Source organism: Octopus sinensis, linkage group LG5, assembly GCF_006345805.1.
Source record: "Octopus sinensis linkage group LG5, ASM634580v1, whole genome shotgun sequence".
NCBI classification, from domain to species: domain Eukaryota; kingdom Metazoa; phylum Mollusca; class Cephalopoda; order Octopoda; family Octopodidae; genus Octopus; species Octopus sinensis.
The window spans coordinates 134,208,503-134,227,176 of NC_043001.1; the positions used below are offsets into that span (position 1 = coordinate 134,208,503).

Below are 18,674 nucleotides of genomic sequence, written 5' to 3' on the forward strand. Positions count from 1 at the left end.
AGGGAGAGAATAGTCAGTTATTTTGATCCCAGTATTGACTGGTACTTTATTTCATTAGCACTAAAATTAAATCAAAAACAAATAATACATGTCTGCTATCTGTTCTATGGTATCCAACCATTTTACACTATATTCTTCACACAGGGTATGTCAACACTGCTGGATATGATGAATGGGTAGGCTGAGAGAAAAAGTTTCATAATTCCTGACTTATATGAAACAATGTTGCAAAATGCACTTAAATATATCTGATATTGAAATATTTACATCAAATAGTAGCACTAAGTAATATGAATTTTATTACCAACTGTAAAATTGTCCATCATGTTAGCTAGATAAAGAATTTCTACACAGTTCCAGATTTCATTATTGAACAGGGTGATAGGTATTTACCTACATCATAACATGTGGTTGTTTAAGCAATACAGTGTAATGTATTTCTCATGTGCAAATGAGGATACCATTATTGAGGTTACTCAACCTAAGTATAACAATCAAATCTCCCTCTGCTGTCTTAAAAAGGACACATTGGACACTATTGTAACTTACTCTCAGACATGCAATAATTGAGAAAAGATAGGATGACCATGATTAGAATACCTTTAATCATAGGTCAACTCAGAGCTGAGCTGGGGCTAAACACAACTTATATCTGCAAAGATATAACATGATTAAAATACTAGTGAGAATAGCATGAAGGCTTTCTACCTCAATATTCTATTTCACTTAGATATTTACGTTACATTATTATACTCTTTTACTCTTTTACTTGTTTCAGTCATTTGACTGCGGCCGTGCTGGAGCACCACCTTTAGTCGAGCAAATCGACCCCGGGACTTACTCTTTGTAAGCCCAGTACTTATTCTATCGGTCTCTTTTGCCGAACCGCTAAGTAACGGGGACGTAAACACACCAGCATCGGCAATGCTAGGGAGACAAACACCGACACACAAACACACACACACATATATATATATACACATATATACGACAGGCTTCTTTCAGTTTTCGTCTACCAAATCCACTCTCAAGGCATTGGTTAACCCGGGGCTATAGCAGAAGACACTTGCCCAAGATGCCACGCAGTGGGACTGAACCCGGAACCATGTGGTTGGTTAGCAAGCTACTTACCACACAGCCATGTTGGTTTACTCTTTGTTCTTCTTTGGCTTTTTTTTTTTGTTTATCAGAAACTTCTAGTTTCTCTTAGTTTACCTCTAATCGTATATTTCCTTGGTCTGTCTCTCACTTCATCTCTACATTTTACAAACCATCAAACTTACAGTATTTTTTTCTACTCTAAGCACAATGCCCAAAATTTTGGAGGTGGGGGGGTCCAGTCAATTAGATCAGCCCCAGTATGCAACTGGTACTTAATTTATCAACCCTGAAAGGATGCAAGGCAAAGTCAAGATTGGCGGAATTTTAATGCTTACAGTATTGAACTATACTATACATGGTACCTACATGGTACCTAGATGCATTCAATTGTGTGCATAATGCACAGAATATGAATTGCTGATCTCTTAGTTGATTTTCTGATGCCCCTGCCTTCTTTATTACATATCCAAATCGTGTATTTCTTGAAACAAACATATCAGCCAATACAAAACTTCTTTCTCACTGTTCTTGTAGTATTTCTCTTGTCCATTCTCTTTACTTATTCTCCAACCTTAGTAAGTCTTCTTTCTTTAACAACTGAGGTTAGAACTACTGAGTTGAAATCAATGTGTTTCTAACAGTAATATTATACCCATTCATCAGTGGAGGCGCAATGGCCCAGTGGTTAGGGCAGCGGACTCGCGGTCATAGGATCGTGGTTTCGATTCCCAGACCGGGCGTTGTGAGTGTTTATTGAGCGAAAACACCTAAAAAAAAAAGCTCCACGAGGCTCCGGCAGGGGATGGTGGTGATCCCTGCTGTACTCTTTCACCACAACTTTCTCTCACTCTTACTTCCTGTTTTTGTTGTACCTGTACTTCAAAGGGCCGGCCTTGTCACTCTCTGAATATCCCCAAGAACTACGTTAAGGGTACACATGTCTGTGGAGTGCTCAGCCACTTACACGTTAATTTCACGAGCATGCTGTTCTGTTGATTCGGATCAACCGGAACCCTTGTCGTCGTAACCGACGGAGTGCTTCCACCACCACCCATTCATCATTACATTACCCACATCATCACCAATTCCTACATTGTAGAAAGAATTAGCCGGAACCAAACCAACTTTAACAGCAATATTTTATCTGTTCATCTCTACATGATCAGTACCAGCAATTGTAAATAGAACTAATCAAAATATATTAACATCAATACTGTATCTGCTCATCTCTACACTACCGACAAAGACTCCACTACTTCCTTACATCTCTGACTATTATCATTACTAGCCTAGGACAATTGACAATCTATTCCCAACCTATTTTACAGCATTTTTTAAAATCCAAATCTTTAGTCTCTATCTTTCAGTTCCTTGTCCAAACTGGTAATCTTTCTGCCAAAATGTAAATTGCCCCAACATCAAAGAAAAATAAGTCCCCTACAACTCATGTATAACAAATTCCCAATATAACAAATGCCCAGAGTTTCTACAGCTGGATGCCCTTCCTAACGCCAACCACTCCGTGAGTGTAGTAGGTGCTTTTTACGTGCCACCCGCACAGGTGCCAGACAGAGCTGGCAAACGGCCACGAACGGATGGTGCTTTTTATGTGCCACCGGCACGGGGGCCAGGCGAGGCTGGCAACGGACACGAACAGATGGTGCTTTTTACGTGCCACTGGCACGAGGCCAGTCGGAGCGGCGCTGGCAACGATCGCGAAACGGATGGTTCTCTTACATGCCACCGGCACTGGTAACACATCTGCAATTTCCATTGATCGATTTCGAAACCTCAGACTGTGATATAGTCAAGAGTGGACATTATGAAAGGATACCATGAGTTGGTGTTAGAAAACTCAATGAGTTGACATTATAGATGAACTCTTTAAGCAGGCACTCAGAGTTACAATAAAAGGCTAAATCTGGAACTAAACCAAGGAAAAGGTGTAAAGATATACTAGCAGAAAAAGATCCATAAAGTTATGAATGGAATAATAAAAGAGAAAATAAAAACACAAAAGATTAAGTTAATAAACCAAACTTTAGTATTCTGATAATAACTTCTTTTAGTTTTTAACTTGTGATAATCACACTTATAACAAAATCTCACTATCTTACTAGCTTCTTAAACTACTTTGCATTACTAATAAATTGAATTCAATTAGGTCACATATACTTTTAGTGTTCTCCTCCCATTCATAATTACTGATATATGTCACATGACTATTTAATTGTGCTATTTCATTAGTCTACTAGTTTTCACACATTGAACCTTCCAAGCAGCATCAAAAACCTTTTCTTCTAGTTTTGTAATAATCCGACAACATTACACACACTCACATCATCAACAGACACTAAGCAAAGTGGTTTCCTTATTGATAACAAATTAGTGAGAGTTTACTCAGTAAAATAAACGAAACAGTTGAGTAAAACATAAGAGTCTATTGACATTTATGATGTGTCAAGAAATTTACTCACATTTTTGCGGTCAAGTTACTTTGTTTATTCGATCAGAGATAAAAAATGGAACCAATTTAACTCGTTAATGGATAAAACTGGCTCAAAGGAAACTTCTAAGCAGTCTGAATGAAATGTTTCAAGTATTTTCCTACAACAGTGGATTATTTTAATTGTTTCTTTCTTTTTTTTTTTCTGTTAGATTCAAAAACTTCTTTGTTATTCCCACAAACAATCTCAATAGATACTTTCAATTGAACCTATCCCCACATTTCCTGTTCATTCTGTTATATTGGTCAAGATACTAACACCATCATCATCACCAGCAACATTATGATTACAGCTATGATGGTGCTCCAGTTCAGAATGGTACATAACTAGTCACATATGTGCCACAATGATGAGTTATTCAAAGGCCTAACTTATTTTTTTCATAAAAAAGTAAAAGAAAGAAAATTACCATTGCAATCTTTCTAATTGATATATTCTAGTCTACTACCATTACTAATATGTTATGTATTAGCTTTTGTTTATACCAAACTTGCAATTGATTGTCAAAAACTGGGAGGGAGAGTTCCACACTGGTCCTGTTTTTAGGTGCAGGTACTGCTTTGTGGTTAAGAAGCTCGTTTGGCGACTGTATGGTTGTGGGTTCAGTCCCACTGTAGTGCACCTTGGGCAAGTGTCTTCTATTATAGCCCCAGGTTGACCAATGCCTTGTGAGTGGATTTGGCAGGTAAAACCTGTGTGGAAGCCTATCATATGTGTGTGTTTTTGCGTTTGACTCCTCTCCACTGCTTGACAACAAGTGTTGGTTTGTTTACATTCCAGTAACTTAGTGGTTCAGCAAAAGAGGCCGATAGAATAAGTACTAGACTTTAAGTACTGGTAAGATGATGCCCCAGCATGGCTGCAGTCCAATGACAAACAAAAGATAAAAGATAGTTGGAACTATATGATATACCCTTCCTTCATGTGCGATTTACAAAAATTTGGTTGCTATTTTAGGAATGGGTTGTTCAGAGATGAAAGAGCAGTATTTGCGATCATTTCTAGTATCTTCAAGACTGGTGGAAGGGGTGGGGAAAAATTATTTTCAGGCCAGAGACTTGGCATGAATGAATACTTGAAACAGAGGGGACTCAGCTTAAGATACCAGAGTACCATATAATGGCCTTGTGCCTATGTTTAGAAATGGTGGTGAAGAAGATTGTATGGAAAATTAAAAGGACTGAAAACAGACACTTTCCTCTCAACCATTCCTTCATCAATTTACATTTAAAGAGGAAAGTGAGAATGGACAAGCAGGTGCTTTCCCTCTTGTGAGCCTGCCAAAAGATAGGTAACAATGGTAAGAATGGTCAAGGGGAATGGCCTACTCTCAATATACATCTACAGGCCAGAGAATATAGTCCTAGGTAACCAGGATAAGTATGTGGGGTTTCTGGACTGGTTTTAGGTGAAGATCAATATTGCCATAGTATCATCCACACGCATTACTCTAACTCATTAATACATATTGTGATGTCTTATTGATATTTCTTCTATACTTGTTTTTCCTGGTTTTGTTTGGAGTTCTATGTAAACTGCCATCTTTGAGATTTTAATTCAAAACTATGTGAGATAGTTGGTGGGGACCCATGCTCAATATAATCATCATCACAATGCCCCCTACCCCCATACACCAGAATCAGTTGGAATAGCTTTGACTGGAGGTTTATGCAACTGAAGTCAACCTGCTATTAAACAACAGCGTAAGTGAATACCATGTTTGTAAGTTCTAAATAACTAATGAAAACTATGTTGCCATGAAACAGAATATTTCTGAAGAATTTATTTTTACATATAGTTCTATAAATTGTACATAATGGTTCAAATGCCTCCCATAACCAGGGAAGACTATTGGGCAATGAAGAGTGGCTGTAACCATTGCCAAACATTTGAATTACTGATGAGTTTTAACTAGCAGGAGCTCACTCTCAATAGGAATACTTTTGGAAATCTTATTTAGCAAAACAGGTCCTACAATAGCTGATAAAACTTTTGAACATTGTTCTTTGAAGAGAGAAAAAAATGACAAGATAAGGATAAAATTTATATAAGAAATAACTCACTCAAAGTTTCAAAGACAGCAAATTTTAAAATTAACTGAATTGAAACAATGTTGTTTATATATATATATATATATATATATAAAAAGCACCCGTGCTGGTGCCATGTATAAAGCACTGGTGTTAGTACCACATAAAACCATCAGTAAAGTGGTTGGTGTTAGGAAGGGCATTCAGCTGTAGAGACCATGCCAAAACAGACAATTATAATTAGAGCCTGGTGCAGCTCTCCAGCTTGCCAGCTCCTTTCAAACCGTGGAAAACAAACGTATGATGATGATGATTATATATATATGTGTATGTGTGTGTAAGATATAAACATACACGTGCTGAATATAGATTAGACCAGTTGTAATGTGCTGAGACATAAAACCACAAATATATTTAACAATAAGTTAAGATATTTAGAGCAGCAACATTGGTCCACAGAAGAAGTATGGAACGGAATGAAACATGGCACTATTTCATGTCAGTGTTATGAACTTGACAGTCACATGTGTATGAATGGATATTTCTGGAAGAGTGCATAAACAAGATTGTTTTTATGATATGCTTTTTGATATTGAGATTGCCTTATAATCAGAAGTGTGTGCATGTGTGTGAAGGATGGAAAATAGGGATATAGAATCCAACACAAGTGAAGAAATGAATGATAAAATGATGCAGCAAAGGAGAAGAGATAGACATAGAAAAAATTGAAGAGAGAATAAGAGAAGCATATATAGATACACATATAGCACAAATGTACTGAGAGGAACACGTGTAAGCACTTGAGGGCCAGCTTAATTATCAACTTTGTACAATAGATTTCGTAACCCTTATGTTATATATAACTGAGTTTTTAAAACTATGAAAACAAAGGAAGACTGTTTCACTCAGCTCTTCTACAAGGTAAATATTGCAGCCATAGTTTTATTTTCACAGTCTTATATTATTAGAGTGGGGGAGAGGAGAGAGATAGTGAGGCATACATTTGTATACTTGACTTCATTATAAAGTAGACAGATTAGAAGACATGATATTCATAACTTCACATATTATTTATGAATGCATGCTTATTCTTTTATGTGTTTCAGTCATTTGACTGCGGCCATGCTGGAACACCACCTTAAAGAGTTTTCAGTTGAAGAAATTGACCCCAGGACTTATTCTGTGTAAGCTTGGTACTTATTCTGTCTCGTTTGCTGAACCGCTAAGTTATGGGGACATAAACAAACCAGCATCGGTTGTAAAGAGATGGCAAAGAAACAAACCAAACACAGACACACAAGTCCATACATACATACATATGACGGGCTTCTTTCAGTTTCCGTCTACCAAATTCACTTACAAGGGTTTGGTCAACCCAAGGCTATAGCAGAAGACACTTGCCCAAGGTGACACGCAGTGAGACTGAACTCAGAACAATGTGGTTGGGAAGCAAACTTCTTACCACACAACCATGCCTGAAACTGAAATTTTATATATATACTCTTTACTCTTTTACTTGTTTCAGTCATTTGACTGCGGCCATGCTGGAGCACCGCCTTTAGTCGAAGAAATCGACCCCGGGACTTATTCATTGTAAGCCCAGTACTTATTCTATCGGTCTCTTTTGCCGAACCGCTAGGTGACGGGGACGTAAACACACCAGCATCGGTTGTCAAGCAATGCTAGGGGAACAAACACATACACTTATATATATATATACATATATACGACAGGCTTCTTTCAGTTTCCGTCTACCAAATCCACTCACAAGGCATTGGTCGGCCCGGGGCTATAGCAGAAGACACTTGCCCAAGATGCCACACAGTGGGACTGTACCCGGAGCCATGTGGTTGGTTAGCAAGCTACTTACCACACAGCCACTCCTGCGCCTACATATGTCAATATTGGCTTCAGTTGACAATGAATTCAAATGTTATGACATTCATGCTTTTCCAACCTCAAGTAGAAGTGTATCAATTTGGAGTAAAAATCAGACAATAACAGTTTGTGACATATATATATATATATATATATGCAGATCTTTTATCTTTTACTTGTTTCAGTCACAGAACTGCAGCTATGCTGGGGCACTGCTTTGAAAGGTTTAGTTGAACAAATCGACCCCAGCACATATTTGTTTAATCTAGTACTTATTCTGTCAGTTTCTTTTGCCAAATCACTAAGTTACCGGGACATAAACCGAAACTGGTGGTCAAGTGGTAGTGAGGGACAAACACAACACAAACATACAGACTATACTCACACACACACAATAGGCTTCGTTCAGTTTCCATATACCAAATTATTTACAAGGCTTTGGTTGGCCAAGGGCTATAGTAAATGACACTTGCCCAAGGTGTGACTCAGAAAGACTGAACCCAGAACCACACAGTTGGGAAGCAAGTTTCTTTTCCACAAAGCCATGTCTGTGCCTATAAATGCATACATGTAAATAAACACAATCCAAATGGTTTAAGTCATATGCAGAATTAGTACTTTGATGACTGTTCAAACTAAAAGAAATATAAATTTTACAAGACAAGTTGATTGAGATGGTCTTAAAGTAAAATGTTATGAAAAATGTAGCTATAGACATACAAAACAGGAAATGGTCATGTCTGGAATGCCTTTAAAACATAACACAGATTAATGAGGGTCAGCTCAGTGAAATTTGGCATGAATGATAGTGGTAAGCCATTAGAGCTGTGATTCTCAACCAGGGTCCATATAATCATCATCATCATCATCGTTTAACATCCGTTTTCCGCACTAGCATGGGTTGGACGGTTCGACCGGGGCCTGGGAAGCCAGGGGCTGCACCAGGCTCCAGTCTGATCTGGCAGAGTTTCTACAGCTGGATGCCCTTCCTAATGCCAACCACTCCACAAGTGTAGTGGGTGCTTTTTACGTGCCACCTGCACAGGTGCCAGGGGGGCCTGGCATCGGCCACGATTGGTTGGAGCTTTTAACGTGCCACCGGCACGGAAGCCAGCCAAGGCGGTGCTGGCAACGGCCACGTTTGGATGGTGCTTTTTATGTGCCACCGGCACAGAAGCCAGTCGAGGCGGCGCTGGCAGTGGTTGATAAATAATTCCTATTGTCGTTGTGTACATTTTATATTCATTTCTATTACAGACTCACTTGCATGCCTACATTTTTATTTTGTTCACTCCTTCATGTGTTTTGTGTATTATTGCAGACTCACTTGCCTGTACTTACACACTCACACACATTAGTGCAGTTAAGAATGTGGTTAAGAAGTTTGTAGTTTCAGGTTCAATCCCACAGTACTGTGTCTAGGGCAAGTGTTTTCTACCATCGTTTTTGGACAACCAAAGCTATTTGAGTAGATGTGGTTATCATAAACAGAAAGAAGCTCATTGTATATCATCATTATTGTTTTATGTCCACTTTCTATGCAGATATAGGTTGGACAGGTTGCTATGGCAGGAATCTTTGGGGATTGTAAAAATTTGGGGATTGTGTTTATCAAGACAGGTTGGGAGAACTGCGACTTACTGGTGAATTTCACTTTTAGCTACATTTCTAGAGCAGGGTGCTCTTCTTAAGTCCAACTACTTTAAACTATATGCTGGATGCTTTTTTCACAGCAACCAAATCAAATACTGCAAGGATTTTGTCCAAATCTAAGAATTCTACCAATCTACCTCTCTGAATAGGTCCTTTACAAACTTGATTTTGGTGGGATTTAAACTGAGAATATAAAAAGAGGGGACAAATGTTGCAAGGAATTTTGTTTGTTGCTTTAATGTATAATATGATTCCACTACTACTTACTTTCAATGAAAACAAGTTGGAAAATAATTTCACATAGTTCTTTTTGATGAATGCTCTATACTACTCTGTTTATGCAATGAAAGATCACGGGTTTGAAACTTGAAGGAAATTGCTATTGAAAAGGTTACATGCTGTAAGTTCTTGCATAGCTGTAATGATGTTTTGCCGTAGAGTTTTGTGAGCTGTGTACATTGCTGTTGCCTGTTGGAAAATAGCCAAACTATAAAGTACTGTTGCTGCCCCTCAGTTGCTACTGCTATATGTGCAGTAGGCTGTTGGAAATGTCTGCATGTATTCGTACAGCAATCGGCAATTAGGCATGCCCATTAATATAACATCATGCTAATCACTGGTTGATTATTGGAAATGGCTGATTCAGTGTTAATGTTGCCAGTACTATGTCAGCAGCACCTATCATCAACAATTGTGACATTTAACACAGCATGTTAATTATTAATTAGTTGAGAAGTGTGAATTTAAATTAATTCAACCATGAATTAAATCAGTGAGCACACTGTTCGTATTGTTGGTAACCAAGTATTGTCTTCCTTTTATCGGGTGAGTTCCACTACATGGTCAACAAACATTTTAAGCACAACCTCTTTATCCTACACCAGCAGATGAACAAATATCTGCTGCTATCATTTTTGATTATTTTCACGGCTGCTTCAGTGCTTTCATCTTTCTCAGACCTCCAACAGAGTGACACATTTTCACACACACACATGAATTACAATTCCATTCATAGAATTCAGTCTACTACCGCACACATAAAACTGGATTTCTTTGTCTGGGGACTGGAGTTTCTGGCCATTTCAATCTTCAAGCTGGCTTCCGTGTTGGTGGCACGTAAAAAGCACCATCCGAATCGTGGCCGAAGCCAGTGCCGCCTTGACTGGCTTCCAAAGCACCATCCGAATCGTGGCCAAAGCCAGTGCCGCCTCGACTGGCTTCCAAAGCACCATCCGAATCGTGGCCGAAGCCAGTGCCGCCTCGACTGGCTTCCATGCAGGTGGCACGTAAAATACACCAATCCGACCGTGGCCGTTGCCAGCCTCGCCTGGCACCAGTGCAGGTGGCACGTAAAAAGCACCCACTACACTCTCAGAGTGGTTGGTGTTAGGAAGGGCATCCAGCTGTAGAAACTTTGCCAGATAAGACCGGAGCCTGGTGCAGCCTTCTGGCTTCCCAGATCCCCGGTCGAACCGTCCAACCCATGCTAGCATGGAGAACGGATGTTAAATGATGATGATGATGATGATGAAGCAAGAAACTAGATTATCTGAACACACACACACACATTATCTGTGGGTATATTTCACAAAGGTACTGAAAATATGTCTATGATTACTGCTGTTTACTCCAAGTCTGCCCTAATGATGCAAATTTATAATCAAAGTCATTCCACCTGTGACCATCTCATATTCTTGTAGGTCAAGAATTACATATTTCTGGCTAAAAACAGTGCCCCAGCAAGACCACAGTCCAATGACTGAAACCAAGAAAAATATAAATAATATATAAACACACTCATCAATAATTATTAAATATATACTCATGTCAGTAGCTATATGTATAAAAGCAAGAACAAGAAGTGGTAGTACAAATATTCAAACCATTTTACTGCTTTTCATGACATTTTTGAATATTAATAAATCATTTTGTTACTGACTTGTAATGGTGATATTTTACCACCCCTATACATTTCAAATATTCTTATATTCTGAGCCTGGTTCTATTGGTCTCCTTTGCTGAACCACTAATTTATGGGGACATAAAATCACCAACCTTGGTTGTCAAGCAATCATATATATATATATATATATATATATATATATATATATATATATCGTCTGTTTTCCCAGTCCTTGTTTTCATATACATTCGATGCTTTCTTCCAAAGGAATCTAATGCTCTTAGCTTAGTTTTTCCTTGGGGCTGGCCAGATTGGTGCGATCTCAAGATTAATCAGCCGAAATTGCAAGGACGATCTGGTTCTTGACTGAAGATAGAAAGCTTTGAATGACCCGTCCTTGTTTATTTTTTTTTTTGTATCGTCTATCTGGATGTTTTGTTGTCCCTTTTTGTATCACCTAGTTGTCCGGATGTTTTGTTGTCCCTTTTTGTATCACCTAGTTGTCCGGATGTTTTGCATTCTTGTCCCATTTTGTATTATATATATATATATATATATATATATATAGTGGCATACATACACTTTATTTTCTTATATGTAAGTATATGTGTGTGTGTGTGTGTAATATATATGAATGTATCATATATATTTATGTATATAGTATCATATATTTACATGATGTATATATACATGCATCCATGTGTCTCCCTGTGTTGACATTGCATGACATGCAAATGAGTCCCACAATCATTTTAATGTCCTTTGCCACAAACATATTAGACAGGCAGAATTCAGTGAGGTTGATTTTCTAAAGCCAGATGCCTTTCCTGTTACCAACTCTCACTTGTTTCCAAGCAAGACAACATTTCCCCACTGTCTGTCATGTTTTCCCAGCAGACTGGAATGAATAACACCATTTGTATGACAGTGGTACTCATTTCTAACTGCCACACAATGTCATGATAACAAGATGCAAACACACATACATGCGCACATAAATATATATATATATATATATATACATATGTAATGAGCTTCTCTCAGTTTCCACCTACCTAATCCACTCACAAGGCTTTGGTTGGATCCAAGACCATAGTAGAAGTCATTTACCTAAGGTGTTACAATGGGGCTGAACTCGAAGCCTTGTGGTTGGAAAGCAAAGTGCTTAACCACATACCCATGCCTGCAGTCATACACAACCATATGCATGTGCCAATGCACAATCACACCTATATATATATACTACACTCGTGGAGTGGTTGGCGTTAGGAAGAGCATCCAGCCGTAGAAACTCTGCCAGATCAGACTGGAGCCTGGAGCAGCCCCTGGCTTCCCAGACCCTGGTCGAACCGTCCAACCCGTGCTAGCGCGGAAAACGGACGTTAAACGATGATGATGATGATGATGATGATGATATATATATATATATATATATCCTTCGAAACGTAGAGTAGATGAAACCTTAGCGACTGAAGAGGGGGATTTTCCGTTGTGCTTATTGTCCTGTATCTCTCTTTTTTTGCTTGTCTTGTTCCTTGGTTTGTGTCTATGTTTTTCGTCTCTCTATGTGTCCGACGTCTTTTTGGTGTCCTGTACACATATATGCGTGTATATGTACATGTAGAGGTAGGTACGTACATATATGTTTATATATATGCATATGTTCTATTTTATTAACATATATATATATATATATATAATATATATATATATATATATATATAGGTGTGTGTGTATACACACACACACTAGCTCTCTCTCTCTCTCTGCCATTCATTTGTTCCAGCCTATTACATATGGTTATGATTGGGCACTAGCTTTAGACAGATAGATAGATAGATAGATAGATAGGATACGAAATCCTGGAAAGTAGTTGGTTTCCAAAGTGAATATAGTGAACAGAAATCCATCTTCAACGTTTATATTTTATTTTGATTAATTTCGTCTTGTTTCTACTTAATATTAAAGTCTTATGGATATGACAGAATGTATAACTGAATATAATGTAATGGTAGTCTCACATAACGTTGATGATGATGATGTCGGAAATAATGTTAAGGATGAAGATGGTAATAATGTAAACCACGATGGTGATGATGATGACAATGCGGGGGTGGAGACAGAAGCTGATGATGTAAGTCAGTTATAAAAGACTTGAGACATTTGTTACGTGATACAAATACCAAAGCACTGAAAACTTGGGTGAAGTCTCCAACTTAAGTTATAAATACTAGAAATAAAATTTAATTTCAAAATTATAAAATGTTAATAGTTTATTTTTTTTAAGTGCATGAAATTAAAATATTAAATATTTTAATAACGGTGGTGTGGGAGAATCATAAATAAAAGATGAAATATACAGCGAAGGTTTGCTTCAGCGTTAGAATTGATGTTCCTTAGGCTGTGATACAGTTTTCAAAGTTTTCAACCTCCTCACAGAACTTGTTGCACAAAATAATAATCAATAAATTAAACTAATCAGAGTTTGCATCTGTGAATGAGGTTATTTGTATATATATATATATAATATATATATATATATATACACGCGTACACACACGCATAGGCGCGTGCGCGTACAGTGATAGTTAAAACGTCACTAATCTTTAAAAGTTTGTTGATGCGAATTCCTGCAGTAAAAAGTTGAGGGATGGAAATGCGTTGCGAACTTTATTAACAACATTGCAAACAAAATTTCATACCATCCTGCGATTTGATGTTTATCTTGTCATTGAAAACTATGAATGAAGTCCGAACGTAACATATAGACACATTAATAGTTACTCACTCACACATAAATACACGATAAAAGAATTGTAAAACTTCTAAAGTTATTTGTAAATATTTCGGTAAACAGATAGAAAGATAGAAAAAGAGACAGTACTTGGAATAATGACAGCTAGTCAACTTGATTTTTGTTCCTTTTTTGCAATCCCAACAAAGTCTAGGTTAAAAATAGTCGAAAATTCTTACTTTACGAATCGAAAACTATTTGGAGAGTCTTTCTAAAAGCAATGTCAATCTTTTAAAACTCAAATAATTCTATATATTTTCTAAAAGACATTTTGCCCATTCTTTTTTACAAGCAAGAATTATATATACATATACATATATATATATATATATATATATATATAGACGTGGATATATATATATATACCCACGTCTCAAAAGAAAAAACCATTCCGTCGGTACCAAACAGCTACCTACCTTGTAACATTCGTTCCAATTTTCTTCGGTCGACACGGAACCTATCCTCGAACAAGCCTCCAAGATCTTTATCCGGTCGGTCATCGTTGGTACCCTGAGAAGAAGTGTCACCAATATCAGATTTTGAATCCGAATTTAGGTAAGAACAATCAAATGAATTCGTATCCAGTCCGGGTATCAGAGACTGTAGGATAGTCTCCGCCATACCAGCATTATTCTGTTTTGTGTATGTGTTGGGGTTGCAGTGAAAGCACTAGTTGCGAACGAAAGCAGCAGTCGTGGAAAGTAAGTTTAGTGGCACTTAACTCGGCTTTGTTGCTTTCTTCCTTTCTTTTTGTTTTTCTTTTTGGTTTTGTTATGTGAGAGTAGTTTCTTTCTTTCTTTTTCTTAACAACTGAGCGATTGTTGAAGGCTGTTTTAAGAACTGAGAGAAGTAGCAGCGCCAAAGTAAGGGAAGGAAGGTGGACGAACCATATAGTGAGGGGATAGAGGCAGACGGTTAGGAATCGAGATCCGTAGTAAAAATGACAACGAGAGGGGCCAATAAAAGCTGAGATAAAGTGAAAACTACAACTATCAGGAACAGCATGCGGCTTATGGAAACTTTTATGCTCTAAATACCCCAACTATTTTTTCGATGAGGGGGAAAATAAAACTTCGACGAAAGGAACTTTTCGTTTGTTTGTTTTTTTTAATTTGTGCAACTTATTTTCTAAACTAGATTCTACACTTATAAACAAGTATTTACGTGCGGTACTTCCTTTTAATATTTACATGAATACATTTAGTTCCATAATTTGTCCGTTGCAAAACGTATTCTAAATTCACTAGAAAATGTCTAAAACTACGACCAAAACTAAACGGTTTCTAAACACGTAAATCCATCGAAATTCAAAATTTCATTACGAACTCGGTGATAACTTTCTAACAACATAATAACAGAGCACTTGGTGAATTCCATTATAAATATTGATTTCTTACTTGAGGGTCAAGGTTTCTGATTTACTACGAGAGACGAAATAAAACTCTGGCTTTCTTATCTGCATTAGTTTACAACTTTTTCCTCTGTCCGTCTTCTCAACACACCTTCACAAGACGGGCGTATCTTTTACCTGTGTAGTGTAATTAATTTACGCTGCTAATGTCTATTTCCCTTTCGCCCTGCAAGAAGAATAAAATTGCTCTAATATTCTCATCCTGTATCGACCGGTAAATTCAAGACTATTTTAACCTCGCACTGTGTTTATAATCAGTAATATCGGGTGTGTAGGAAAAATTAAAGAAACTTTTTTTTTCCTGCGAATTCAATAAAATAGTTTCGAATTTCGAAAAAAATTCTCTCTTCTATCACTCCATCTTACGATTTCTACCTTCCCTGACTATCCTTTTCGTTTTTCTTTTTCTTTTTTTCACCAGGTAATGTTATTATTTATAACTTACTCCGAAGTAAACAGATTAACAGTCGAGACGTGAAATTAGCCTTTTTTTTTCTTACTATTTCACACCATGATGGACACAGCTGTTCAGTACAACACCGTTAGCTATAATATCATATATACATATTCTTTTATCTGTTTGTCATTTGACTGATGCCATGCTGGAGCACCGCCTTTAGTCGAGCAAATCGACCCCAGGACTTATTCTTTGTAAGCCTAGTACTTATTCTATCGGTGTCTCTTGCCGAATCGCTAATGACGGGGACGTAAAGACATCAGCATCGGTTGTCAAGCGATGTTGGGGGGGACAAACAGAAACACACACACGTGTGTGTGTATCTATATATATGACGGTCTTCTTTCAGTTTTCGTCTACCAAATCCACTCACAAAGCTTGGGTCGGCCCGAGGCTATAGTAGAAGACACTTGCCCAAGGTGCCACGCAGTGGGATTGAACCCGGAACCATGTGATTGGTAAGCAAGCTACTTACCACACATAACACTCCTGCGCCTATGTGTATATCTGCTTAGTGTTGACTTCCCGAAAAGAAAAGAATACTCAATTTCATAATACAGAATTAATAGTATATTTTATTTTAGTCGAGTCAATCTCTCGCTACTCTGAGTTTCGTCTGTAGGTGCACATGGTCTTCAGGCAAGTTAGAAGTTTTAACTCACCTGAAGACCCTGTACACTCACAGGTAGAAACCAGAGTACTTTTTTAGCCTTAGGTGACCGAAACTTCGAAGTCAATGTCAATAATAGTCTTGTTTAATGAGTATATTTATATATTGTGTGTCTGTGTTAAATAAAGCATTGAGACAAATACTACACATTTGAAGCGTATAGTCAATTGAATCTACTCTAGTACCTGAATGACACCTTATTTTATCGACCTCTAAACGGAAAAATTAAACCAGAGTTGACTCCGGCGAGATTTGAACTCAAAACGTAAAGGGCCATAACTGCATTGCAGTATTTTGGCTGACGTTCTAATAATAATAATAGTATTCGGTTTCGAAAAACTATTGTCTTGAATTTCTTTGGGTGAATATGTTAAGCCTCGAAGAATACGATTTTACTTTTTTTTTTTTTTCTTTGAGGGATACCGCCCCTTCTGTGTTGGACTTTTTTTCCAAAATTTTTTTTTTCATAGTTTTGAAGAATCGTAATCTCAGAAGCTTAAAACATAGATCTTACGAAAATTTTTCAAAAGAAAAAATTTCAAAAACAGAAATTACGGAAAGGGGAAATCCGTCCCCACCCTTTATTTATTTATTTATTGGAGAAAACATAATCGACGATGCTTAAAACATATTCATCTAAAGAAATGAGGATTTTTGGTGCTCTAAATTCCTGTCTCTATTCTACAGAAATGCTTAATGATAATAATGGTTTCTATTGTAGGCATAAGGCCAGCCTTTTTCAAGAGATGGAGTTGATCAATACCATCATCCCCACTACTAGACTGATACTTTATTTTATCGACCCCACCAAAAATAACAATGCTAACCCCAGCATGGGTTGAACTCAGAGTGTAGAGAACGCGAATAAATACTGCAGGACCCCCCCCCCCCACCGCCTCTCTAACAATTCTATCAACTGAATAAGAACGATTTCAAATTTTGGCACAAGACCAACAATTTCGAGGAGTGGGTGAGTCAATTACATCAAGACCCCAGTCCTCAACTGGCGGTTATTTTATCGACCCTGAAAGGATGAAAGACAAAGTCAACCTTGACAAAATTTGAATTCAGACATAAAGATGGGCAAAATGCTTAGCAGCATTTTGCCCAGTGTGCTAATGATTCTGTGGAGGTGCATGGCTTAGTAGTTAGGGTGTCAGCATCATGATCGTAAGATTGTGGTTTCAATTCCTGGACCGAGCGATGCATTGTGTTCTTGAGCAAAAGACTTCATTTCACGTTGCTCCAGTCCACTCAGTTGGCCAAAATGAGTAACGCTGCGATGGCTGGCATCCCGTCCAGCTGGGGAACACATACACCATAGAAACCGGGAAACTGGGCCCATGAGTCTTGCTAGGCTTTGAAAGGGCGCAAAGAAAAGAAAGCTAATGATTCTGCAGCTCACTGCCTTAATAATAATAATGGTTTCAAATTTTGGCACAAGGCCAGTAATTTTGTGGGAGGTGTAAGTCAATTATATTAACCCTAGTGATCGACTGGTACTTATTTTATCAACCCTGCGAGGATGAATGGCAAAGTTGACCTTGGCGGAATTTGAACTCTGAACACGAAGACAGATGAAATGCCGCTAAGCATTTTCCAAGCATATGGCCAGTAATTTTAGTAGAAGGGTAAGCTAATGATATTAACCCCATTACTTGATGAGTATTTTATTTTTATTGACTCCAAATTAATGCAAGGCAAAGTTGATCTTGGTAGGATTTGAACTCAGAGTGGAAAGAGCTGGAAGAAATGCTGCTAAGTAAAGAATTCTGGCAGCTCAGTAATAATGGTAATCAAGGCAGCGAGCTGGCAGAAACGTTAGCACGCCGGGCAAAATGCTTAGAGGTATTTCATCTGCCGCTACGTTCTGAGTTCAAATTCCGCCGAGGTCAACTTTGCCTTTCATCCTTTCGGGGTCAATTAGATAAGTACCAGTTACACACTGGGGTCGATATAATCAACTTAATCCGTTTGTCTGTCCTTGTTTGTCCTCTCTGTGTTTAGCCCCTTGTGGGCAGTAAAGAAATAGGTATTTTGTATGTCTTTACATTCTGAGTTCAAATTCCATTGAGGTCAATTTTGACTTTCATTTATTCAGGGTCGATAAATTAAGTACCAGTTGCATACTGGATCAATCTAATCGACTGCCCAACTCCCCCAAAATTTCAGGCCTTATGCCTAGAGTAGAAAAGAATAATAATGATAATCCTTTCTACTTCAGACACAAAGCCTGAAATTGTGGATAAGGGGTTAGTCAATTACATCAA

General features: G+C 37.8%; 1 protein-coding gene across 3 annotated transcripts in view; it reads right to left on the reverse strand.

Annotated features, from left to right (window-relative positions):
- Positions 1–15,508, reverse strand: part of LOC115212084 (protein bicaudal C homolog 1-B) — a 295,851-nt gene extending 280,343 nt beyond the window's left edge. Inside the window, exon 1 of one of the 3 annotated variants that reach the window (XM_029780911.2) lies at positions 14,283–15,508. In XM_029780911.2, the coding sequence (XP_029636771.1) occupies positions 14,283–14,487 (205 nt within the window). In that variant the 5' untranslated portion in view covers positions 14,488–15,508. The remainder of the gene's footprint in view (positions 1–14,282) is intronic. The other 2 variants (XM_036503094.1, XM_029780910.2) reach the window with 2 other exon arrangements.
- Positions 15,509–18,674: the final 3,166 nt, after the last annotated feature.